This window comes from Brienomyrus brachyistius, unplaced genomic scaffold (genome assembly GCF_023856365.1).
Source record: "Brienomyrus brachyistius isolate T26 unplaced genomic scaffold, BBRACH_0.4 scaffold37, whole genome shotgun sequence".
Lineage (NCBI taxonomy): Eukaryota > Metazoa > Chordata > Actinopteri > Osteoglossiformes > Mormyridae > Brienomyrus > Brienomyrus brachyistius.
In genome coordinates, this window is record NW_026042312.1 from 29,187 (window position 1) to 50,142 (window position 20,956).

Here is a 20,956-nt window from a genome sequence, read left to right on the forward strand (position 1 = left end):
CCCTGCCACAGTCACTCTCACACACGCGTACCCTTCCGCAGACACTCTCACACACACGTACCCTTCCGCAGACACTCTCACACACACGTACCCTTCCACAGACACTCACACACATGCGTACCCTGCCACAGTCACTCTCACACACGCGTACCCTTCCACAGACACTCACACACGCGTACCCTGTCACAGACACTCTCACACACGCGTACCCTGCCACAGTCACTCTCACACACGCGTACCCTTCCGCAGACACTCTCACACACACGTACCCTTCCGCAGACACTCTCACACACACGTATCCTGCCACAGTCACTCTCACACAAGCGTACCCTGCCGCAGACACTCTCACACACACGTACCCTTCCGCAGACACTCTCACACACGCGTACCCTGTCACAGACACTCTCACACATGCGTACTCTGCCACAGACACTCTCACACACACGTACCCTGCCACAGACACTCTCACACATGCGTACCCTGCCACAGACACTCTCACACACACATACCCTGTCACAGACACTTTCACACACACGTACCCTGTCGCAGACACTCTCACACACACGTATATTGTCGCAGACACTCTCACACACACTCCATTATATGCGAGTCCGCTTTATCTGATGCTTTTTCTGCATGTTCTTAAAGGTGCACAGCCAGCAGACCTCATCCGTTATGGACGATATTCCATTATAACGGGATTATACTGCACCTCCAACTCCACCCAGCAGACATACCTATGAGGGGATTGAGGTATGGATTGGTTCTGATCGTGTTTGGACTAAACATCCCGTGATTCAATTACATCGTCCACCACAATTCACCCACATTATTGATGTGCCACAGGTGAACTGCACAAATGTGTTTCTTCACTGATCACTTATGTAACTTGTTTCTCACAGAAAGAGCTAGAACACCTATCTTGCCTTTCTCAGCGGAAAAGGAGGCTTATCTTTTCTCTCCCAGGGGAAAAGGGAAAGCCTTGCCCAAAATGCTTCGTAACCACAACCGCAAACAGCCTCACCTGGACAGGAATTGGAGACTAAAGAGCACAGTCCCTGAGGGGAGGGGTGACCCTGGCCAGCTCGCCCCCTGCCCGCACTCGTACCGCTCCAGATTTAGTATAAAGGAAGGGGGAGAGCTCAGCACTGACCGGAGATCAGCCGTGGGACAGAGCGCGCATCGCCCGGCACTTCTCAGGAATCACGTGTTGGTCTCCTGCCAGGACTGAAAGGGGCTCCCCGGTCCATGTGTGAAGGTGGGTGATTATAGCACATCTGAGTGTAGATGGCTTGTGGCTACTTTTTCATTTTATTAATTAGTGGGATTACCTATCATCCATCCTGAGTTGTGTTCGTCTACCTGTTGCTGTTAGCGCAGCATCACCTGGAGACTCCATTGCTCTGTTTCACTGCCACTGCTACCGTGGCGTATATAACTTTTTTTTGAGTCCTAATTTAGTCAGCCTGGATTCTGCTTGTCCGGCCATTAAGAAGCGCATGCCTGCTGCCATTCATTGCCATCGCCATCGCCGCTGCATAGCCGAAAGTCCATATTGTACTTTCGGCAAAACAGCCAAGCGGCGAAGAAACATTCTGCCGTGCATTTTACATCTATGCCACTGCCTTCATCTCTATGTTGAGTTACTCCGCCGAGCAGCTGATGAATCTCAACAGTTTATTCATCCCACCGTGCATAAGAGCCATCAGAAATAGTGCGGGAAATTCCAAACAGCTTTTCTCCACTGTTAACCATCTTCTCGAATCACAACCCCTTCTTCCACTCCCCGGCACCACAGCAGAGCAGTGCAACTGTTTCATGGATTATTTCACATCCAAGATTGCACACATTCGCTCTGCCCTTTCCGGTCCCCAGATCCAAACCATTTCCTCAACATGTGCTATTTCTCAGCGCCTAAACTGCTCTTCTCTGGCTTCATCAGAAGAGGTGCAAAACATCATCAGGAAGATGAAACCCTCCACCTGTGCCTTAGACCCTTTCCCAACTTCCCTGGTGCAGACCCATATCATTATCCTAAGTCCCCTTATCACCTCTGTTATAAATAACTCTTCGAACTGGTCACATCCCCTCTGTCTTAAAAAAAGTCATTATAAGACCACTTCTCAAAAAACACAACCTGGACCCAGAAGTCCTTTCCAATTATAGGCCCATCTCCAATCTCCCCTTCATATCCAAAGTGATTGAGAAAGTAATTGCCATCCAGCTGCATAACCACCTGAAACTCAACAACCTCTATGAAAAATTCCAATCTGGTTTCCGGTCAAATCAGTACAGAAACTGCACTCGTAAGAGTCACAAATGATCTCCTGATGTCATCCGATGCTGGCTCTTCCTCCTTGCTTATTCTCCTGGACATATCTGCTGCATTTTATACGGTTGACCATGACATCTTATTAAATCGGCTACATTCCACCTTTGGACTCACTGAGGTTGCCCTCAGCTGGTTCCAATCATACCTCACAAACCGGATAGAGTACCTTGCTATGGGTGACTCCACCTCAAAGCCACACACAGTCTCCTGTGGCGTTCCCCAGGGGTCAGTTCTTGGCCCCATGCTCTTCATTCTCTACCTTTCTCCGCTCGTTCAGGTCATCAGCCGTCATGGACTTTCCTTCCACTGTTACGCCGACGATACACATGTGGCATGTAAATGCAACACCTGCAACGCCACTCTCATCATCCCCATCATCCCCATCTCAACTCACCATTTGTCTGGAGGAGATAAAGGTTTGGATGGATCACAATTTCCTTCAACTCAACAGCTCCAAAACCGAGGCCATTCTGGTCGGCACCCCTCACCAGATAAAATCATCACCCATAACCAGTATCATCTTCTCTGGCTCCAATATCTCTCCCTCATCAACGGTCACAAATCTTGGCGTAAAAATGGATCCCCAACTCACCTTTGAATCCCATATCAACCACCTCTGCAAGACCTCCTTCTACCATCTCCGGAACATTTCCAAACTCCGCCCCATTCTCTCCATATCTGATGCTGAAAAGCTGGTCCATGCCTTTATCTGGACTACTGTAATGCACTTCTCTTTGGGATACCCAGCCAGAGCCTGCAGAGCTGCAAAAACTCTGCAGCGAGGATCCTGATGAAAGTGCGAAAACATGAGCACATCACTCCCATTCTCCACTCACTTCATTGGCTTCCCGTCTCCGCCAGGATTGAGTATAAGGTTTTGCTTCTCACACACCAATGCGTCCATGGACATGCCTCCCCCCCACCTCAAAGAACTTATCAACCCACAATGCGCAATACGTTCCCTCTGTTCTACGCAGGCAAACCTCCTCCACAAACCAAGAACCAATCTGAAGACTATGGGAGATAGGGCTTTCTGTGCTGCTGCTCCACGCCTATGGAATGCCCTCCCTGACTTCCTGAGGGCACCACAACCCACTGACTGCATTAAAAAGCATCGAAAGACATTTCTTTTTAACAAAACCTTTTGTTAAAGTGGTTTCTCCACTTAGAGGTTTTAAAATTGTTTACTTTTAAACTGTTTATTTTGTCTCTTTTATTTTAACTTGTAGCCCTTTGAGATCTCGGGATGTAAAGGGCTTTATAAATAAAATGTATTATTATTATTATTATTATTATTATTATCCATCCATCCATTTTCCAAACCGCTTATCCTGCTGGGTCGCGGGGGGTTCGGAGCCTATCCCGGAAGCAATGGGCACGAGGCAGGGAACAACCCAGGATGGGGGGCCAGCCCATTGCAGGGCACACTCACACACCATGCACTCACACATGCATTCCTATGGGCAATTTAGCAAGTCCAATTAGCCTCAGCATGTTTTTGGACTGTGGGGGGAAACCGGAGTACCGGAGTACCTGGAGGAAACCCCACGACGACATGGGGAGAACATGCAAACTCTGCACACATGTGACCCAGGCAGAGACTCGAACCCGAGTGTGAGGCAGAGTGCTAACCACTGCACCACCATGCCGCCCCCGATTACCTAGCAATGCTTATGAAATATATCATAATTTTTTGTATATTTTAAGAAATATTTCTGAACGGACCAAAGAGAACCTGATTGTTCCTTCGACAGCCCTATATCCCCCTCTCACATTAAAACAATATTCTAGGTGGGGTCTTACCAAGGAATTGTATAATCTTAGCATCACCTCATTTAAATTAAACTCCACACACCTAGAGATGCAACCCAACATCCTATTGGCCTTTTTAATTGCTTCCCCACACTGGTGAAAGTGGGACATCAACAGCTCAGCCCAGTCGCTAATTAAATCAAGATCCCGTTGTAGCCTCTCCGCTGCTAGATCAGTATTTGCTACATAATCCACCTTGGTGTTGTCTGCAAATTTAACTAGTTTACTGTATGTATTGGTTTCAATATCATTAATGTAAAATAGGAACAATAGTGGTCCTAAAATTGAACCCTGCGGTACCCCACTATGAACACAGGCCCACTGTGACATTGTGCCTCTAATAACTACCTGCTGCTTCCTGTCTGTTAACCAGTTTTCAATCCAAGTTGCTACAGTTCCTAAAATCCCTGCAGCTTTGATCTTAAGCAAGATCTGTTTGAGGGGGACAACATCAAAGGCCTTCTGCAAATCTAAGTACATTTTGTGACTAATTTCTATTTTTGCTTCCTCAAAGAACTCAAGTAGATTAGTTAAACAGGATCAATTTCTCCTAAATCCAGGTTGGCTACCCCTCAGAATGTTATTTGTATCCAGGATATTTGTATCCATAACTTTTCCAGTTATGCAAGTTAAAGTAATTGGCCTGTAGTTTTTTTTTTGAATATGGGCGTTATATTAGAATACTTCCAATCATAAGGTACCACATGTGCAAATAAGGATTTTGGAAACAGTAAAGTTAAAGGTTGGCTAATAATAACCCTCATTTATTTTAAAACTATAGGTAAGATGCCTTCAGGACCCTGTGATTTTTTTATTTTGAGCTTAGCTAGGCTTTGTACCACATCAGCCTCAGTTATACATACATGCCCTCTACAATTATTGGCACCCCTTTGTACAAGGGGTAAGAAAAAATCCACCTTCTGGTGAAGTTTCTTCATCTCACACGGAAAAAATTTGAAAAATCCAACTTTTAACTGAAATCAATTTATTTGAAGAAAAATCAAATCCATCATCAAGAAATAATTATTTTTAACAAAAACACGTGAGCCACGATTATTGGCAGCCCTGCAAATTATAGTGAACACAATGTAACTGAAGCATGTTTCCTATGTAAATTATACATATTTGAGTTGATTGGAGTGAATAGGAACCTTCAAGCTGTAATCCATGACTTCCTGAGTAACTGGGGTACAAACATGAGGAGACACAGAGGCCAAATTCCCTTAGTCATCCATCAACATGGGAAAGATAAGAGACACAGACCAAATGAGGGAGAAGTGTGCTGACCTTCATAAGTCAGGGAATGGGTATTAAAAAATAGCTACTCGCCTTAAAATGCCCATTTCTACTGTTAGGGCAATAATTAAAAAGTGGACATCAACTGGAACTGTTAGAAACCTGCCTGAAAGAGGACCCAAGTTTATTTTGCCCCCACATACAGTGAGGAGGATCGTAAGAGAGACAAAAAATCCCTAAGGATGACTGTTAGTCAATTACCAGACAAAGTAAAATCTTGTCTCCAAAAAACCATCAGACGCCCCCTTTATGTTAACAGACGTTTTGAAAGTTATGACAGAAAGAAGCTTTTTCTGTCAGTTACTTAAAATGTTAGTGCCAGGTGTCACGATCGCTGGCGAACAAAGCGGCGATCGTGCGAGGCGAACGGGTAGGAAGCAGGCAGACAGGCGGAAGTCGGGGTAAACCAGGGATTTAATAAGGACAGGGAGCATGGGACATGTAACGCCAACTAACATCAATGACAGACAACGGGTTAGTACAAAACAGGAACTTAAATACATGGAACAAGGCAGCAGGAAACAAGACACGACTGGGCACGATCAGGAAATCACACGTGGGTAATTAGGGGGCGTGGCACACACGAGGAGCGGACGAGCCGGGCATGACAGAACCCCCCCCCCAAAGGCGCGCTACACCGGGCGCGCCAAGGAAGGGGGCGACGGACGGGACGAGGCAGAACAGGACCAGAAAAACAAGAACAGAATTAACGCACGACGGGGAACAGGACCGAAGCACAAAACAAGGCAAGAGACAGAACATATGACAGGAGCTGACAAAGGGCCGGGAAAGCGGAGAGACAGATCAGAAAGGGAGAAACAGAGGGAACAGGCGGAACAAAAGGAGCGGGAGTGACGGGAGGGAACGACGGGAAACCAGGAACAGAGCGGGGCAGAACAAAGGGACCAGGAACAGAGGACGGCGGGACAAAGGCAGGAGGAGGAACAAAGACAGGCGGGACAGAGACAGGAAAGAAGGGAGAGAAGGAGGAGGAAGGAAGGGGAGCCCGAGGGAGCCCCAGCGGGCGACGGGAGGCAGCCGGAGGGGCCGCAGGCGGCCGGGAGGCCGGAGCCGGAGGGGACCGAGAAGGGGCTGAGGAGACAGGGCGAGGGACCCGTGGAGGGGCCAGGGAGGGAGCAGGAGGGAGCACCGGGGAAGGGGACGAGGGAGCAGGAGGGGCCCACGGCGAAGGCCCGGAGGAGGGGGGAGCCGCAGCAGGCGGCGACGTCCGGTGGAGGGCCGGAGGTAGGGGCCCCGCAGGCAACCGAGGAGCCGCCGTCGGGGAGCCCGCAGGCGACCGACCAGGCTCTGGAGAGGGGAGCGAGGCGGGGCGACAGCCGACCCGGAGGGCCAGGACCCGCAGGCGCCAACCGAGCCCCAGCGCAGGCGAGGCAGGGCGAGCCAGGGGGCAGGGCGGGCGGGACCCCAGTCCTACGTCTGTGTCCCCTCCCCTTGCGGGACACAGACATAACGACCCTTGCTCGGGGTCGAGGTCGCTGGGGCGAGGGTAACGTCACAGGGGGAGAAGGGACAGGAGCTGGAGCTGCTGCAGGCGGAGGGGGCACCTCTGGAGCTGCGGCAGGCGGAGGGGGCCCCTCTGGAGCTGGGACAGGAACGCGGTCAGGGACTGGAACGCGGTCAGGGACTGGAACGCGGTTAGCCGGCTGTGGGGGCGCTGGCCCGGGAGCCGCTGGAGCGCGGTCAGGACTTGGAGCGCGGTCAGGACTTGGAGCACGGTCAGGGGGCGCCTGCCCTGGAGCTGCAGGTGGCTGCAGTGGGGGCGCCTGCCCTGGAGCTGCAGGTGGCTGCAGTGGGGGCGCCTGCCCTGGAGCTGCAGGTGGCTGCAGTGGGGGCGCCTGCCCTGGAGCTGCAGCAGGCGAAGGGGGCTGTGCAGGCAGCGAAGGGGGCTGCGCAGGCAGTGAAGGGGGCTGCGCAGGCAGTGAAGGGGGCTGCGCAGGCGGCTGCGCAGGCAGCGGCGGCTGCACGGGAGCTGGGTCCGCCGGCAATGGCGGCTGCACGGGAGCTGGGTCCGCCGGCAATGGCGGCTGCACGGGAGCTGGGTCCGCCGGCAATGGCGGCTGCACGGGAGCGGGGACCGCAGCCCTCTGGAGCTGGAGGAGCTGCCGCACGTCCTCTGCCATAATCTCCAGCTGTTTTGGGTCGGAAGCCGGAGTAAACGCCGCAAAGCTCATCTGGAGTCGCTCCGTAAGCTCCGTTACCTCCGGACTTACTGGAGGGACCAGTTCCTCCCAGATCCTCCAGAACAACCCCTGGAGGGCAAAGAACTGGGAGGCGCAGTTCACCGGCTTCCCTAGGTGAGGCGCGGGTAGCGCCTCCGGGGTGGTTACTGCAGGGGAAGAGAGCTGTGTGTCCGTGGGCGCTAACGGAGGGAGCTCCTCGGGACAGGCAATCGCCGGTCTCCTCCTCCTTCTCCGGCGCCCAGCGGCGGCGAGAGGTGGTGCGATGTCCGGGAAAACGGGCGGTGAAAGAATCGGCTCCGGCTCCGGGTAAGGGTAGAGGAAGGGCTCCTCGTCCTCATCCTCACTGGAGAGCCAATATTTCCACACGGGATCGGGGTCACGTGTGGTCAGCCCTCGGGCTGGAGGTAGGGCGGGTACTTCCCTCTCGTCCTCCGTCGGGAGGTAAAGCCTGGAGAGCGAGCAGGCGCCGAGACGGATCGTCTCCTGCGGGACCCTCTTCCCTCTCCGGGTGCCTTTCTTTTTGGGGTCTGTCATTCTGTCACGATCGCTGGCGAACAAAGCGGTGATCGTGCGAGGCGAACGGGTAGGAAGCAGGCAGACAGGCGGAAGTCGGGGTAAACCAGGGATTTAATAAGGACAGGGAGCATGGGACATGTAACGCCAACTAACATCAATGACAGACAACGGGTTAGTACAAAACAGGAACTTAAATACATGGAACAAGGCAGCAGGAAACAAGACACGACTGGGCACGATCAGGAAATCACACGTGGGTAATTAGGGGGCGTGGCACACACGAGGAGCGGACGAGCCGGGCATGACACCAGGAGTCTGCAAAACAATATACAACTTTGACTGGAATCAAATTCAACTGTCTGATGAAACAAAAATGCTTTTTAGCAATAAACATTCAAGGTGGATTTGGCGTAAAAAGAAGGATGGTTATAATGAAATGAACCTTATCCCAACTGTAACATATGGTGGAGGTTTTGTGATGTTGTGCAGCTGTTTTTCCTCCAAAAACCCTGGAAACCTCGTTAGGGTACATGGCACTATGGGGTCCATGAAATACCAGGACATTTTATATCAAAATTTGGCTGCTGCTGCCAGGAAACAAAAACTGGGGCTTCATTGGATCTTCCAGCAGGACGGTGATCCTAAGCACATGTCCAAATAAACATAAAAATGGTCAGCTGACCGCAGAATCAAGCTTCTGCCATGGCCATCTCAGTCCCCTGACCTGAACCCCACAGAAAACCTGTGGGCTGAGCTGAAGAGAAGAGTGCACAAGAGAGGGCCGAGGACCCTGGGCGATCTGGAGAGATTCTGTAAAGAGGAATGGTCTCAGATGCCCTGCTCTGTATTCTCCAACCTTATAAAATGTCATAGGAGACTCAGTGCTGTTAAACTGGCAAAGGGAGGCTGTACAGAGTATTAAAAGCAGGGCTGCCAATAATCGTAGCTCATGTGTTTTTGTTGAAAATAATTATTTCTTGATGAAGGATTTGTTTTTCTTTGAATAAATTTATTTCAATGAAAGGCTGGATTTTTCTCATTTTTTTCAGTGTGAGATGAAGCTGCTTCGCCAAAAGGTGGATTTTTCTCTAACCCTTTTTACAAATCTTTACAAGGGGCCAATAATTGTGGAGGGACTGTATATTGTTTATATATGACACTGTATTTGTACTAAATGGTGGTAAGTTAATCATGTCCTCTACTGTGAACACCCGTGTAAAATAATCATTAAACTCATTTACTATATCAATTTTCATTTTCAATTATAAGGCCGTTACTATCCTGCAGATGAGTGATTTCAGCTTTTAGAGCTCTTTTGGAGTTAAAATATTGGATGAAACTTTTAATGTCATCCTTAGCCTCCAATGCAATCTTCCTTTCGACATTCCACTTACTGTAGCGAGTCTAATGTTATTTTTTAAGTCAACCTGTAGACTTAGATACTCCTGCTTTTTTTTTTTTAAATCATTCACCTTATTATCTCCAGCGTACAGTGTGAAATACCCAGTAATACTCACCTTACTACCCACAGTTTACAGTGTGGAATACCCAGTACGACTGACCTCAGTAACTCCAGTTTACAGTGTGGAATACCCAGTCAGACTGACCTCAGTATCTCCAGTTTACAGTGTGGAATACCCAGTCAGACTGACCTCAGTAACTCCAGTTTACAGTGTGGAATACCCAGTCAGACTGACCTCAGTATGTCCAGTTTACAGTGTGGAATACCCAGTCAGACTGACCTCAGTAACTCCAGTTTACAGTGTGGAATACCCATTCAGACTGACCTCAGTATCTCCAGTTTACAGTGTAAGTCCCCCAGTCCAGCAGAGAGCAGCTTCACTCCTGAGTCCTGCAGGTCATTGTCACTGAGGTCCAGCTCTCTCAGGGGTGAGGAGTTTGATCTGAGAGCTGAAGCCAGTGCCTCACAGCATTTCTTTGTGAGTTCACACCGGCCCACCCTTAAAAAAATTAAACACTTTTAAATCCACTTTTTACACTGCAACACTGTATTCAAATGAGGAGAATAAGGGCCATGACATAATGGATTTTCAGAAAACAATTAAATTATTAAAAATCATTTTAACAATCATTCCGATTCTGTTTGGTGTCCATTATTTTTTTGTCCATAACACGTTAAAGTCAACATGTTTATCTGTAACAGTGCTGTTAACTTTGCTAACCGACACAAATGTTTTGCATGGATTACAGTATATAGCTGAATGGATGTTTACTGCTTCACTGCTTAATTATTTCTAGCATGGATCGAGGGCTGATAAGATTGTGGGATATAAGGAAGTAGGAGAAGAAAACAGAAGCTGATTGTGCTTGTTTATTATGTAACTGCTGAAAGGCATTGTGGGTTTTCTTGGTGTCCAGTTACTTTTGTGCAAAATGCATATTCTGTACTCACTGCAGCTTCTCCAGTTTACAGCTGAGATCCTCCAGTACAGCAGAGAGCAGCTTCACTTCTGAATCTCCTGGGTGATTGTAGCTTAGGTCCAGCTCTCTCAGGTGTGAGGGGTTTAACTTCAGAGCTGAAGTCAGGGAAGAACAGCCTTCTTCTGTGACTCTACAGCCTGACAGCCTGCAGAGAAAGACAGAAACTCCCCAATAAATAATATCACCTAACCATTATAATTATTAAATAAATGTGATGCTCTAATAAATAATTCAAGAATTACAGTTTAGTGTCTAAGACAAGGCAGGACCCCTCCTCTCTTTCCTTTAGCTTATTGCTCACTGTCTCCTCTTTATAGTGTGGAATACACAGTAATACTGACCTCAGTATTTCCAGTTTGCGGTGTGGAATACCCAGTAATACTGACCTGAGTATCTCCAGTTTGCGGTGTGGAATACCCAGTAATACTGGCCTCAGTATCTCCAGTTTACAGTGTAGAATACCCAGTAATACTGACCTCAATATCTCCAGTTTACAGTGTAAATCCCCCAGTGCAGCAGAGAGCAGCTTCACTCCTGAATCCTTCAGGTCATTGTCACTCAGGTCCAGCTCTCTCAGGGGGGAAGAGTTTGATCTTAGAGCTGAAGACAGCACTTCACAGTGTTTATCTTTGAGATCACAGCTGTTCAGCCTGAAACAGAAAACACTTTAAGACACAGACATATACACATCCGACACATTAGTAAAATACAAAGCATTACAATAAGCATTTGTTTTCAGTATAATTAGCAGCACAGTTTACACTTCAAAATGAATTATAGTCTGCAGAGTGTTCTGTGCGTCCTGACAATCTGCTGCAGTCATATGATCACTAATTGTGAGTCAGTGCATCTTTACTCAAAACTAGAGGTAAAAACATTAAGTACAAGCTCCAGCCAAAAATCACAGAATATACAGGAATATATAGGAACACATCAACAGCAAGATGGACGTGAACCTCCCATAACAGTCAGACCAGTGCTTCCAGTGCAGTCCTTAGCCATCTTTCTGCCAGGTGTCCCTACACTCGACACGTATCACTGAAAGGAGGAGATGTGAACATTCCCAGCAGCTAATGCAGCAGCAACTGGCACTTGGATTCCTGATCCCATGAGTAAAATCCTTCTTCTCCCTGTATTGTTATACCTGGGAACATGTCAAATCACCAATTACGTCTGGGTGATATGACGATATTGTCGGTAATGAGCGTAATCAGACAAGTATCCCGGTGTCGATATCTGACAGTGACTAAGAGGCGATTATCGTCTTTGCTGGGGAAACGCGCTTAGGCTACATACAAAGCAAGATAACAGAAGGATTCATGATTTGCTTTCAGTTCAGCTTTCTAGCCAAAGATTCTGAAGCAGTTAAAAAGAAACATTGCACAGAATTTCACAAGCATTGTCCCTTGCAGTAACCATGCGTTCGCCATTCTTGTAAGCTCAGTATTGTCACATCACTAACTTCTATCTCTGAGTCAGCAGCCAGAATCTCAGCCATTCAAGTGCAGCTTTCTGGTGGGAATTTTGAGCTTCCCAACTCAGTTTTTCGTGTCTGAGTCTCAGGCACGGCTTTAAGTGTGTCCCTGACCCGCCGTCTCGGTGGAGGACTGTCTGCTCGCGGTCGGTGAAGTAGTTGGAGCCGCTAATGTTGTTTCAGCTTCCTGAATGAACAAAGCTATTGTGATCTTTTTAAAAGACGTTTCCATAGTTGATGACCTCATAGAAAGTGGTCTCAACATTAAAGATGAATTCGTACAGGTATTGCCTTTATCAAGCCCATCAAAAAAATCTAATGTTTTTTATTTATGTTTAATATTTTATCTAATGTTCCCCCATTTATTAGAAATTAACTACTGTCCAACATTCTGGGGTGCTACGGGAAGTTGGTGACCCCGATTAGGATGATTCCTGTCTTTTAGGCGGCAAACATTTATGATTCTTAACGCGCCGCAGGAGGTCCTGGACGTGTCTGTTAAGATCACAGTGGAGGGGAAAGTTTATATAATTTTAACAGCTCTGAGAGTGTGAAGTGTTTTGCGTGCGGTGGTTTTGGGCATGTGCGGCAGGCCTGCCCGCGAGGGGACCCCCCCCGGGGGAGCGCGAGGAGGGGCGCGAGGCCCCGGCGCTGGTGTGGGACACCGAGCACCGCAGGGGCGCCGATACTGTAGTAACGGACCTGGACTCAGACCATGGGGACCGGGAGGACGCGCCCCCCCTTCCTGTAGTCACTGCCCCCCGCTCCCGAGCCACGCCGGGATGGCGGGCTGGCAGAGGAGCCGGGCCCGGATGCAGCAGGGCCTGCTGGCGGCAGCGCAGTGAGTGACTCTGATAAAGATTACTGTATGAGGACGTAGAGAGTTTGGCTGATGACTTGGAGGACTCACAGGCCTCCATGGACTCCAGCACCCCTGTAGGTAGGACCAAGGTTTACTCTCTTGAGCAGATCTGTTTCTTTCTGGACAGCACTAAAGGCCAGAGAAAACCTAAGATAGAGTGCTATTTCCCTGATTTGAAACTGTTTTTAGCTTCATGTATGATGGCGATGAGGAAATGTACTTTTGACGAGCTTGATAAACAGAAGCGGTGCAGATTAAAGAAGCTGATGAGCACTGTTAGGAGTGTGTTACGCCACCGCTAGCAGTACAGAGGGTTTATCTTCTATGTTTCTTGTCCTTTATCAGCTCTTTTTACCAGTTTTATGGCTTCGTTGATTTTTGACTCGCTAAATATTAACGGGTGTCGCAATGCTACTAAAAGAGCTGTGTGGTTTGATTATATTGCTGTAAAAAAGGTAGATGTTGTGTTTTTACATTTTACATTTTTACAGTGATGTGAGTCACTTTCTCTTGCACTGATTTCTCCTCCCAACATTGTTACTGGCGTTGTAGTAATAAATTAGTTCAGGACCACCACTTTGTACGATCTTTCTACTTCTGGGAGGTGTGGAGGGAGAAAAAAATCACAATTCAAGTCCCTCAGTCAATGGTGGGATGTCGGAAAAGTGCAAATTAAGCTCTTCTGCCAGAACTATGCTGCATATTTCCAGACTGAACTACAGAACCGGTTTAAAAGACTGGAGGATGAGATCTTGCGGCTGTGCACAGGAGCAGAGCCTGGCAGGGTGGGAGATGCTGAGGCCCTGCAGAGGAACCGACTCCTGTTGAAAGACCTTCTGGTGGAGAGAGGGGCTGGAGCGTTGGCCCGGGCCGCTATACGAAGGAGACTGATATGGACGCCCCCACCGCGTATTTCTTTGGATTGGAGAAGCACAGGAAGAGAGAGAGCCCTTTCGGCACTTGATGCTCCCCGATGGGCGTAGCACGTTTGACAAGCACGAGATTTCAACACTCAATAGCCTTTTATGAGAACCTGTTCTGTGCTGAGGCCTGTGATCAGACAGTGGCTGATCAGTTTCTTTGGGACTTACCAAGTCTTTCAGTCGCAGACAGACATGAGCTGGAAGAGCCTTTGACTCTGACAGAACTTACTGCTGCTGTCCACGAGCAGTCAGTCGGGAAAGCACCAGGCCTAGACGGACTGACCGCGGAATTTTATAAATGTTTCTGGCCCCTGATTGGTGAAGACTTGTTCTGTGTTTTTCAAGAAAGTGTTGATATGGGCCTTCTTCCATCCAGCTGCCGGAGGGCTGTTCTAACGCTGCTGCCCAAGAAGGGGGATCTGGGACTTCTGAAGAACTGGCGGCCGGTCTCGCTTCTCGGTGTGGATTATAAGATCTTGTCCAAAGCTCTGAATAACCGGCTGAAAACATGTGTTTCAACGATCATTCACTGGGATCAGTCTTACTGTGTACCAGGGCGTTCAATTTTTGATAACCTTTTTTTAGCTAGAGATCTTTTGTCTTTTGTGTCAGAACGAGGTTTGGACGCAGGTCTGGTCTCTTTAGATCAGGAAAAGGCACTTGACAGAGTGGACCACACCTTTCTGTTTAAGACCCTTCAAACTTTTGGTTTTGGTCCAAAGATTGTTTCTTACATTAGACTCTTGTACCCCAATGTGTGGAGCCTCCTGAACATTAATGGCTCTCTCACCAGGCCTTTTCCTGTCACCAGGGGGATACGGCAGGGCTGTGGGTTGTCTGGGCTGCTGTACTCACTGGCGGTGGAGCCGCTGCTTCAGGCTTTTCGAAGGCGTCTCCAGGGAGCTCCGGTACCTGGCATCAGCCTTGGGGGAGGAGTGACTGTTACACTTACTGCTTATGCAGATGACGTCACTGTTTTTATCAGGTCCAACACGGATATGGAGGTGCTTACAGCACTTCTTGGCGATTTCCAGCGTGCCTCTTCCGCTCGCGTCAACTGGAGCAAAAGCGCCACGTACCTGCTGGGCCAGTGGTCCGGGCGGGGCCCTCCTCAGCTGCCACAGCAGTGTGTATGGGGCAAGGATGGCATCAGAATACTGGGTCTTTACCTGGGAACTGAGCGCTTCATGGAAAAGAATTGGAGCAGATTGGTTGACAGGATTAGTGGACGACTTCAGCGTTGGAGGTGGATTCCGCCCCAGCTCTCATATCGAGAGAGAGTGCTGGTGATTAACAGTTTGGCTGCCTCCATGATGTGGCACCGACTCATGGTGCCGGACCCTCCGATGGACCTGCTGCATCAGGTCCAGAAGGGGTTTACTGATTTCTTCTGGAATGGGCACCACTGGCTCCCTTTGGGGATTCTTCATTTGCCAGTGTCTGAGGGAGGGCAGGGCCTGGTTCATCTGCTGAGCGAGGTCAGGGGGATGAGGCTCCAGTGTGCACAGACACTGCTTTACAGCACCGAACACCTGCCGTGGATGCATGTGGCCCTCGCCCTGCTCCGCAGCTGCGGAGGCCTTGCATATGATAAACAAATGTTTTTACTTTCTGGAGATGCACTTCAGCTTATTGGAGTGAGTGGTTTTTATGCTGCGGTGCTGAATGCTTGGCGCTTGTTCTGGGTGGCACGGATGGAGAATGACCACTATGGCCTTGAGGAACCACTGTTTAATGATTCCTTTGTTTCCTCACGGCTGACACTTACAAATTCAGTCGATAAGATACTTGTGGAGTTGGGGGTCACAAGGGTAAAACATATTTTACATGCTGAGTCTGGACACTTTTTGTCACCTGACTCACTTGCTACCCAAGTGGGGTTCCGGTCTGTGGGGCTGCTTGGGAACCTTTACATGCACTTGAAGGTTCTTGTCCCCCCAACCTTTCAGGAATATTTACAGTGGGTTCCGGGTCGAGGTGCGACCTGCCCTTCCTTCCCAGAACTGTGTGTTACCCCGCTGGTAGCTGTTGATCACAGTGACACTGGTCACATAATTTCCTTCCGGTACTTGCTGAATATCCGGTTCTCCCTGTCAGGGAGGAAACTCCTGTACCATGTTGCCGTTAAGTCTTTTTTCTCTCATGACCTGAAAGGGACGCCAGATACGAAGTGGAGGCCCATTTGGCTGCTCCAGGGGAGTTTTTGCCGTCATGGAGACTCCTCTATAAGAGACGGCTTCCCAAACGTTCAGGGGACCTCCAGTGGAGAATCCTGCACTGCATAATGCTCACATACAGTTTTGTGTCTCAGTTTAATGCTGATGTTGTGTCTCAGTGTTTGTACTGTAGTGAGCGTGACACTGTTTTCCATACCTTCTGTCATTGTGTCAGACTGGCACCACTGAGTGGGCTGCTGGGTCACTGGCTCGTTGGTCTGGGGATCATACTCACTGATGCTGTTTTTATTTTTGGTTGTAAATGTTCCAAACCTCGAATGGATAAATGTTGTCCACTTGGGAGACTCTACGTCTGTGTCAGGAGGGTCAGGACACTGACGTGTTGGACTTGTTTAAGACCCTGGTGGAGTCACGTGTTCATGTGGAGTGGAATGGATCCACATCTACTCCACGTTGTCTTTCCACCGGTGTCCCTCAGGGCTCGGTTCTTGGCCCTCTCCTATTCTCCCTCTACACTAAATCTCTTGGCGAAGTTATATCCTCACATGGCTTCTCCTACCACTGCTATGCCGATGACACTCAACTCATCCTCTCCTTCCCTCCCTCAGACACTCATGTCTCCACTAAGATCTCTACATGGTTGGCAGACATCTCATCTTGGATGACCACTCACCAGCTAAAACTCAACACTAGTAAAACTGAGCTGCTTTACATCCCGGCTGACTCATCCCCCCTCCAGGACCTTGCGATCTCTTTCGAAATCTCCCTGATCCGTCCTTCGGTTTCTGCTAGAAACCTTGGAGTTACCATAGATGATTGGTTGTCATTTTCCTCACATATCGCCAGTCTTTCTCGCTCTTGTTGGTTTTTCCTCTTTAACATCAGGAGGATACGTCCATTTCTTTCCACTCAGGCTACCCAGATACTCGTCCAGTCCCTCGTCATCTCACGCCTTGACTACTGTAACTCGCTTCTAGCGGGTTTACCACTGAGCGCCATCCGTCCCCTCCAACTGATTCAGAATGCAGCTGCTCGTCTTGTTTTCAACCTTCCCAAGTTCTCCCACACCACTCCTTTGCTGCGCTCCCTCCACTGGCTTCCTGTAGCTGCACGCATCAGATTCAAAACACTGATGCTCGCATACAAAGCCAAAAATTCTCTGGCACCATCCTACCTAAAGGACCTCATCACACCCCGCTCTGCACCACGATCTCTCCGATCCTCCAGCACTGCTCGACTGGTCCCTCCTCCCCTCAAGGCACAAGGAAGACACGCATCTCGGCTCTTCTCTGTCCTGGCACCTAATTGGTGGAATGAACTCCCCCTAGATGTCTGAACAGCTGAATCCTTGACTGTCTTCAAGTGACGACTCAAAACTTTTCTTTTTCAGAAATACCTGACGTAGAACTTCTATATTCTTTCTCGACTCTTATTCTGGTGTGTGTTTAAAAAAATAAATAAATAAAAAAATAAAAAAAATTCTGCACTACTCAATGGAGTTCTCAGAGATAGTATTCATAGCTTGGGTTTTTTGTGTTTCATCAGGTGACGGACAATTTGGCTGTTTTTCGGAAAAAATGGGTTTTCGAAAAGGGACCTGTGATTAGGGCTGGGTATCGAGTTCGATACTTTTTAAGCACCGACTGAATCGTCTCGATACTATCGAGTATCGAAAAAATCATTTTCGTTCGGTACCAAATTTCTATACCTAAGGGTATAATCTTGTCAACGTCAGTGAGCTAGAAAACGTGCGGCATCCTTAGGCTATGTTCACACTTGGCGTCTTTTTTAAAACTGCCAGCGTCTGTTTTACATTATAACCCTATGCAGTAACCCGTTTTTTCAAAAAAGTCCTGACCGCTTTTTTAAACGCCACCGCCGGCGTCTTTTACTGCAGCTCAGAGCGTCTTTTCAGGTTGAAAAAAGTTCAACTTTTCTGAAAAGAACGTCCTACGTCAAGCGTCTTTTTGACAGCTGACCAATGACAAGCGAGTAGCGAGACCTGTCATTTCGATAACAAGAAGAAATGGAGACGTGCCGGTAGATAAACTGAACCGACATTCTCCTCCCCGGTAACTTAAAGAGTCAACTTTCTCTTTCTCGACATTTTTGCATCACACAGCACTAGGCTACTATTGCAGCTGTTGCTATAGCAACAAAAGAGCGCTCAGCTGCTATTTGTAACCATACGCTGCCAGCTTTTTTTTTTTGCTAAAAAAGCGCCATTAGTGTCTTTTTTGACAAGAAAAAGCTGACAAGTGTCAACACTCCCCTAACGTGCCCGGATCAAATGCTGGTGATTGGCTGCTGCGAGGCTGCCTTGAAAATCAATAGTTTACGGCGGTTACTCCCACTCGCCCAGAGCTTGTCTAATGTGAGGCTGTAAAGTATACTACACTTTAAAGCATAGCATAAATTTAACGCAAACGATGTTTAAGCGATCAAAAGTATGGCTACATTATGCTAAGATTGACGGCAACAGCGTGCGATGCAATATTTGTAAAAAGGTTATCGCGTCCAAGACTGGCAACACGTCAAATATGATAAAACACCTGACAGTACACGGAATTAATTTACGAGCAGAAAGTTGCTCCGTGTTTGACTGCAAGAAGATCACGCCAGTGCAGTCATCATCATCCTCTCAGTATTTTCCTGACTCAGGGCCTCCAGCAGCATGCCCGCCACAAGCGTCGTCCTCCGTGACTGATGAGGATAACGGCGCGATGGCTGGGGCTCCGACAGGTAAACAGACATACAAAATCAGCTAACTTTTAGCTTTTGAACCGTTAAAGTTAAGTTAAAGTTTGTGCAGGGTCAATTTATTAATCCTTTTTCGGACCTAACGTATGCTGTGTAACGTTATGTACTGTTTCGATGACTTTAAATACCTAGCTAAGTTGATACTAAAATGCTTTAAGGTTAAAAGTAAATGATGAAGTTTACCTCACATTAAACTTATCTTATTTAAATGTCCTTATCCTTGGCTGCATTAACAGTTTAGCTTTCATGTTTTCTTCACATTAATGTTATAGTCTCTGCTCGTGCTGACCCTGGAATTAGGAGACCATCAAGTGATAATCCATTTACACTGGCAGAAAAAGTAAAAATGAACAAAGAAAGGAAAGATGAATGCCACAGGGCCGTTACAAATTTTATTGTTAAAGGTTTACTGCCTTTTTCTACTGTGGAGGCTTCATGGTGGCGGTAAGTACAGTAAGCTGTAAATTATGTTGTAATATTACCATTAAGGCTGTTGGCCAGGTTTGTAGGTAGTCTTAACCTAGATAATTTTTAAAACTTTTTTAAAAAAAGTTTAGCAACAATTATAAAATAATTGTAATTTTTTTGTGTTTGATGATGTCAACTATAGGGAGATGATAAGCACCTTAAACCCCAGATATCAGTCCCCCAGCCGAGACATGCTCTCAAATACACTCATACCTGCATGGTATGCAGTTGAAAAAGAAAATGTCAAGAAAGAGTTGCAAGATGTGAGGGATGTGGCTGTGACTGCTGATGGCTGGACCAGCATTGCACAGGACCACTACCTGACAGTGTCAGTTCACTATGTGAGAGAGGGTTCCATGAAAGAGAAGGTCCTACATACAAGGTCGGTATACACATCCCAGACAGGGGACATTGTAGCAGAAGAGATAGGAGATATTCTTGATGAATTCAATATAAAGGACAGAGTAGTTGCTGTGACAGTGGACAATGCAGCAGACCTGGATGTAGCAGTAAAAAAGATGAGTATTAAAAAAATTTGCTGCTTTGCTCACACTCTCAATATTGCTGCTCAGAAGCTTTACACAATTACCTCAGTCTCACAGTGGGCAGGAAGGATCCGAGCAATGGTGGTGTGGCTGAAAAGATCCAGCCTGGCTAAACCTGTCCTTAGAGAGAAGCAGCGTCTTCTCGGTAGGTAGAAATCAGAATAGATGAACCTTAGTGCAAAACTCTTTGGCCAAATAGTTAATAAAAATCCTTTGCTAAATCATGCAGTAAAACATTTGTGCAAATAAATAGCCACTTTGTGTGTGTGTGTGGTTATCAAACATGAATTTCTCTTTCTCACTTTAGGTCTTCCAGAACATGCAGTCATCCTTGATGTGAAAACAAGGTGGAATAGCTTATTCCTCATGGTGGAGCAATTCCTGGAGCAGTTCCCTGCCATCCAGGCCACCTCCAGTTCTTATTCTAAATGCCATTTTCAGTGTGAATGATTTTGCTCATGAATCTATAGTCCAGCTAAAGAATGTGATTATATTTTACAGACTGCAGAGAGTTTCTGATGAGGATTTTAGAAAAGCAGAAGAGTTTGTCAAAGTTACAAAGATACTTTACACTTCAACCCTCTGCGTCTCTGCTGAAAGGAGCCCAACTTTGGGTCAGATTCTTAACTAAACTCCAGCACCACTTCACAGTGAATAAAGAGGACTCCTCCTTCACAAAGACCATCAAGGACACTATCTGGAATGACCTCTCAAAAAGATACCAGGTGTGCAGTGTAATCCTGTTGAATTTGCACGTGTTTTCATTAGAATTATTCAGTGATTGACTCATAGTGTTTTTGTCTTGAAGGATGGCAATATCAGACAGTTTTTGGAGGAGGGCACAGCCTTAGATCCCAGATTCAAGTCAAAAGTGACAAATGAAGTGTGGACCAGACTGGAGGAGGAGCTAATGAAAAGGACCTCAGAACAGGTGTTAATTCATATTGGTAATCTTCTACTCCTCTTGAGTTGTAGATCAATATGTGTAACCTATTTTTGTTATTGAATATAGACTCCAACTGAGCAGATAGAACAGGCACTTGAAGAGAGTAACCAAGATGACAGCTCTGATGAAGACAGTGCATCTGCAACAGCACTGGTAAGAAAATATAAAGAAATCCTATTTTTCCTATTAGCTTGTTTGCATT

At 47.5% G+C, this 20,956-nt stretch overlaps 2 protein-coding genes across 5 annotated transcripts in view; both read right to left on the reverse strand.

The window, feature by feature from the left end:
* LOC125722255 (stonustoxin subunit beta-like) overlaps positions 1–20,956 on the reverse strand; it is a gene marked incomplete at its 5' end in the record, with an annotated part of 198,601 nt that overhangs the window by 12,221 nt on the left and 165,424 nt on the right. The gene's annotated exons all lie outside the window — the stretch shown is intronic.
* The window catches only part of LOC125722236 (NACHT, LRR and PYD domains-containing protein 12-like), a 57,465-nt gene that overhangs the window by 12,221 nt on the left and 24,288 nt on the right, over positions 1–20,956 (reverse strand). For 3 of the 4 annotated variants that reach the window (XM_048998417.1, XM_048998419.1, XM_048998418.1), the window contains 3 exons: positions 11,076–11,249; positions 10,571–10,744; positions 9,945–10,118 (listed from right to left, as the gene is read on the reverse strand). In XM_048998417.1, the coding sequence (XP_048854374.1) occupies positions 9,945–10,118; positions 10,571–10,744; positions 11,076–11,249 (522 nt within the window). Of the gene's footprint in view, positions 1–9,722; positions 9,855–9,944; positions 10,119–10,570; positions 10,745–11,075; positions 11,250–20,956 lie in introns of those variants that run through there. The other variant, XM_048998420.1, reaches the window with a different exon arrangement.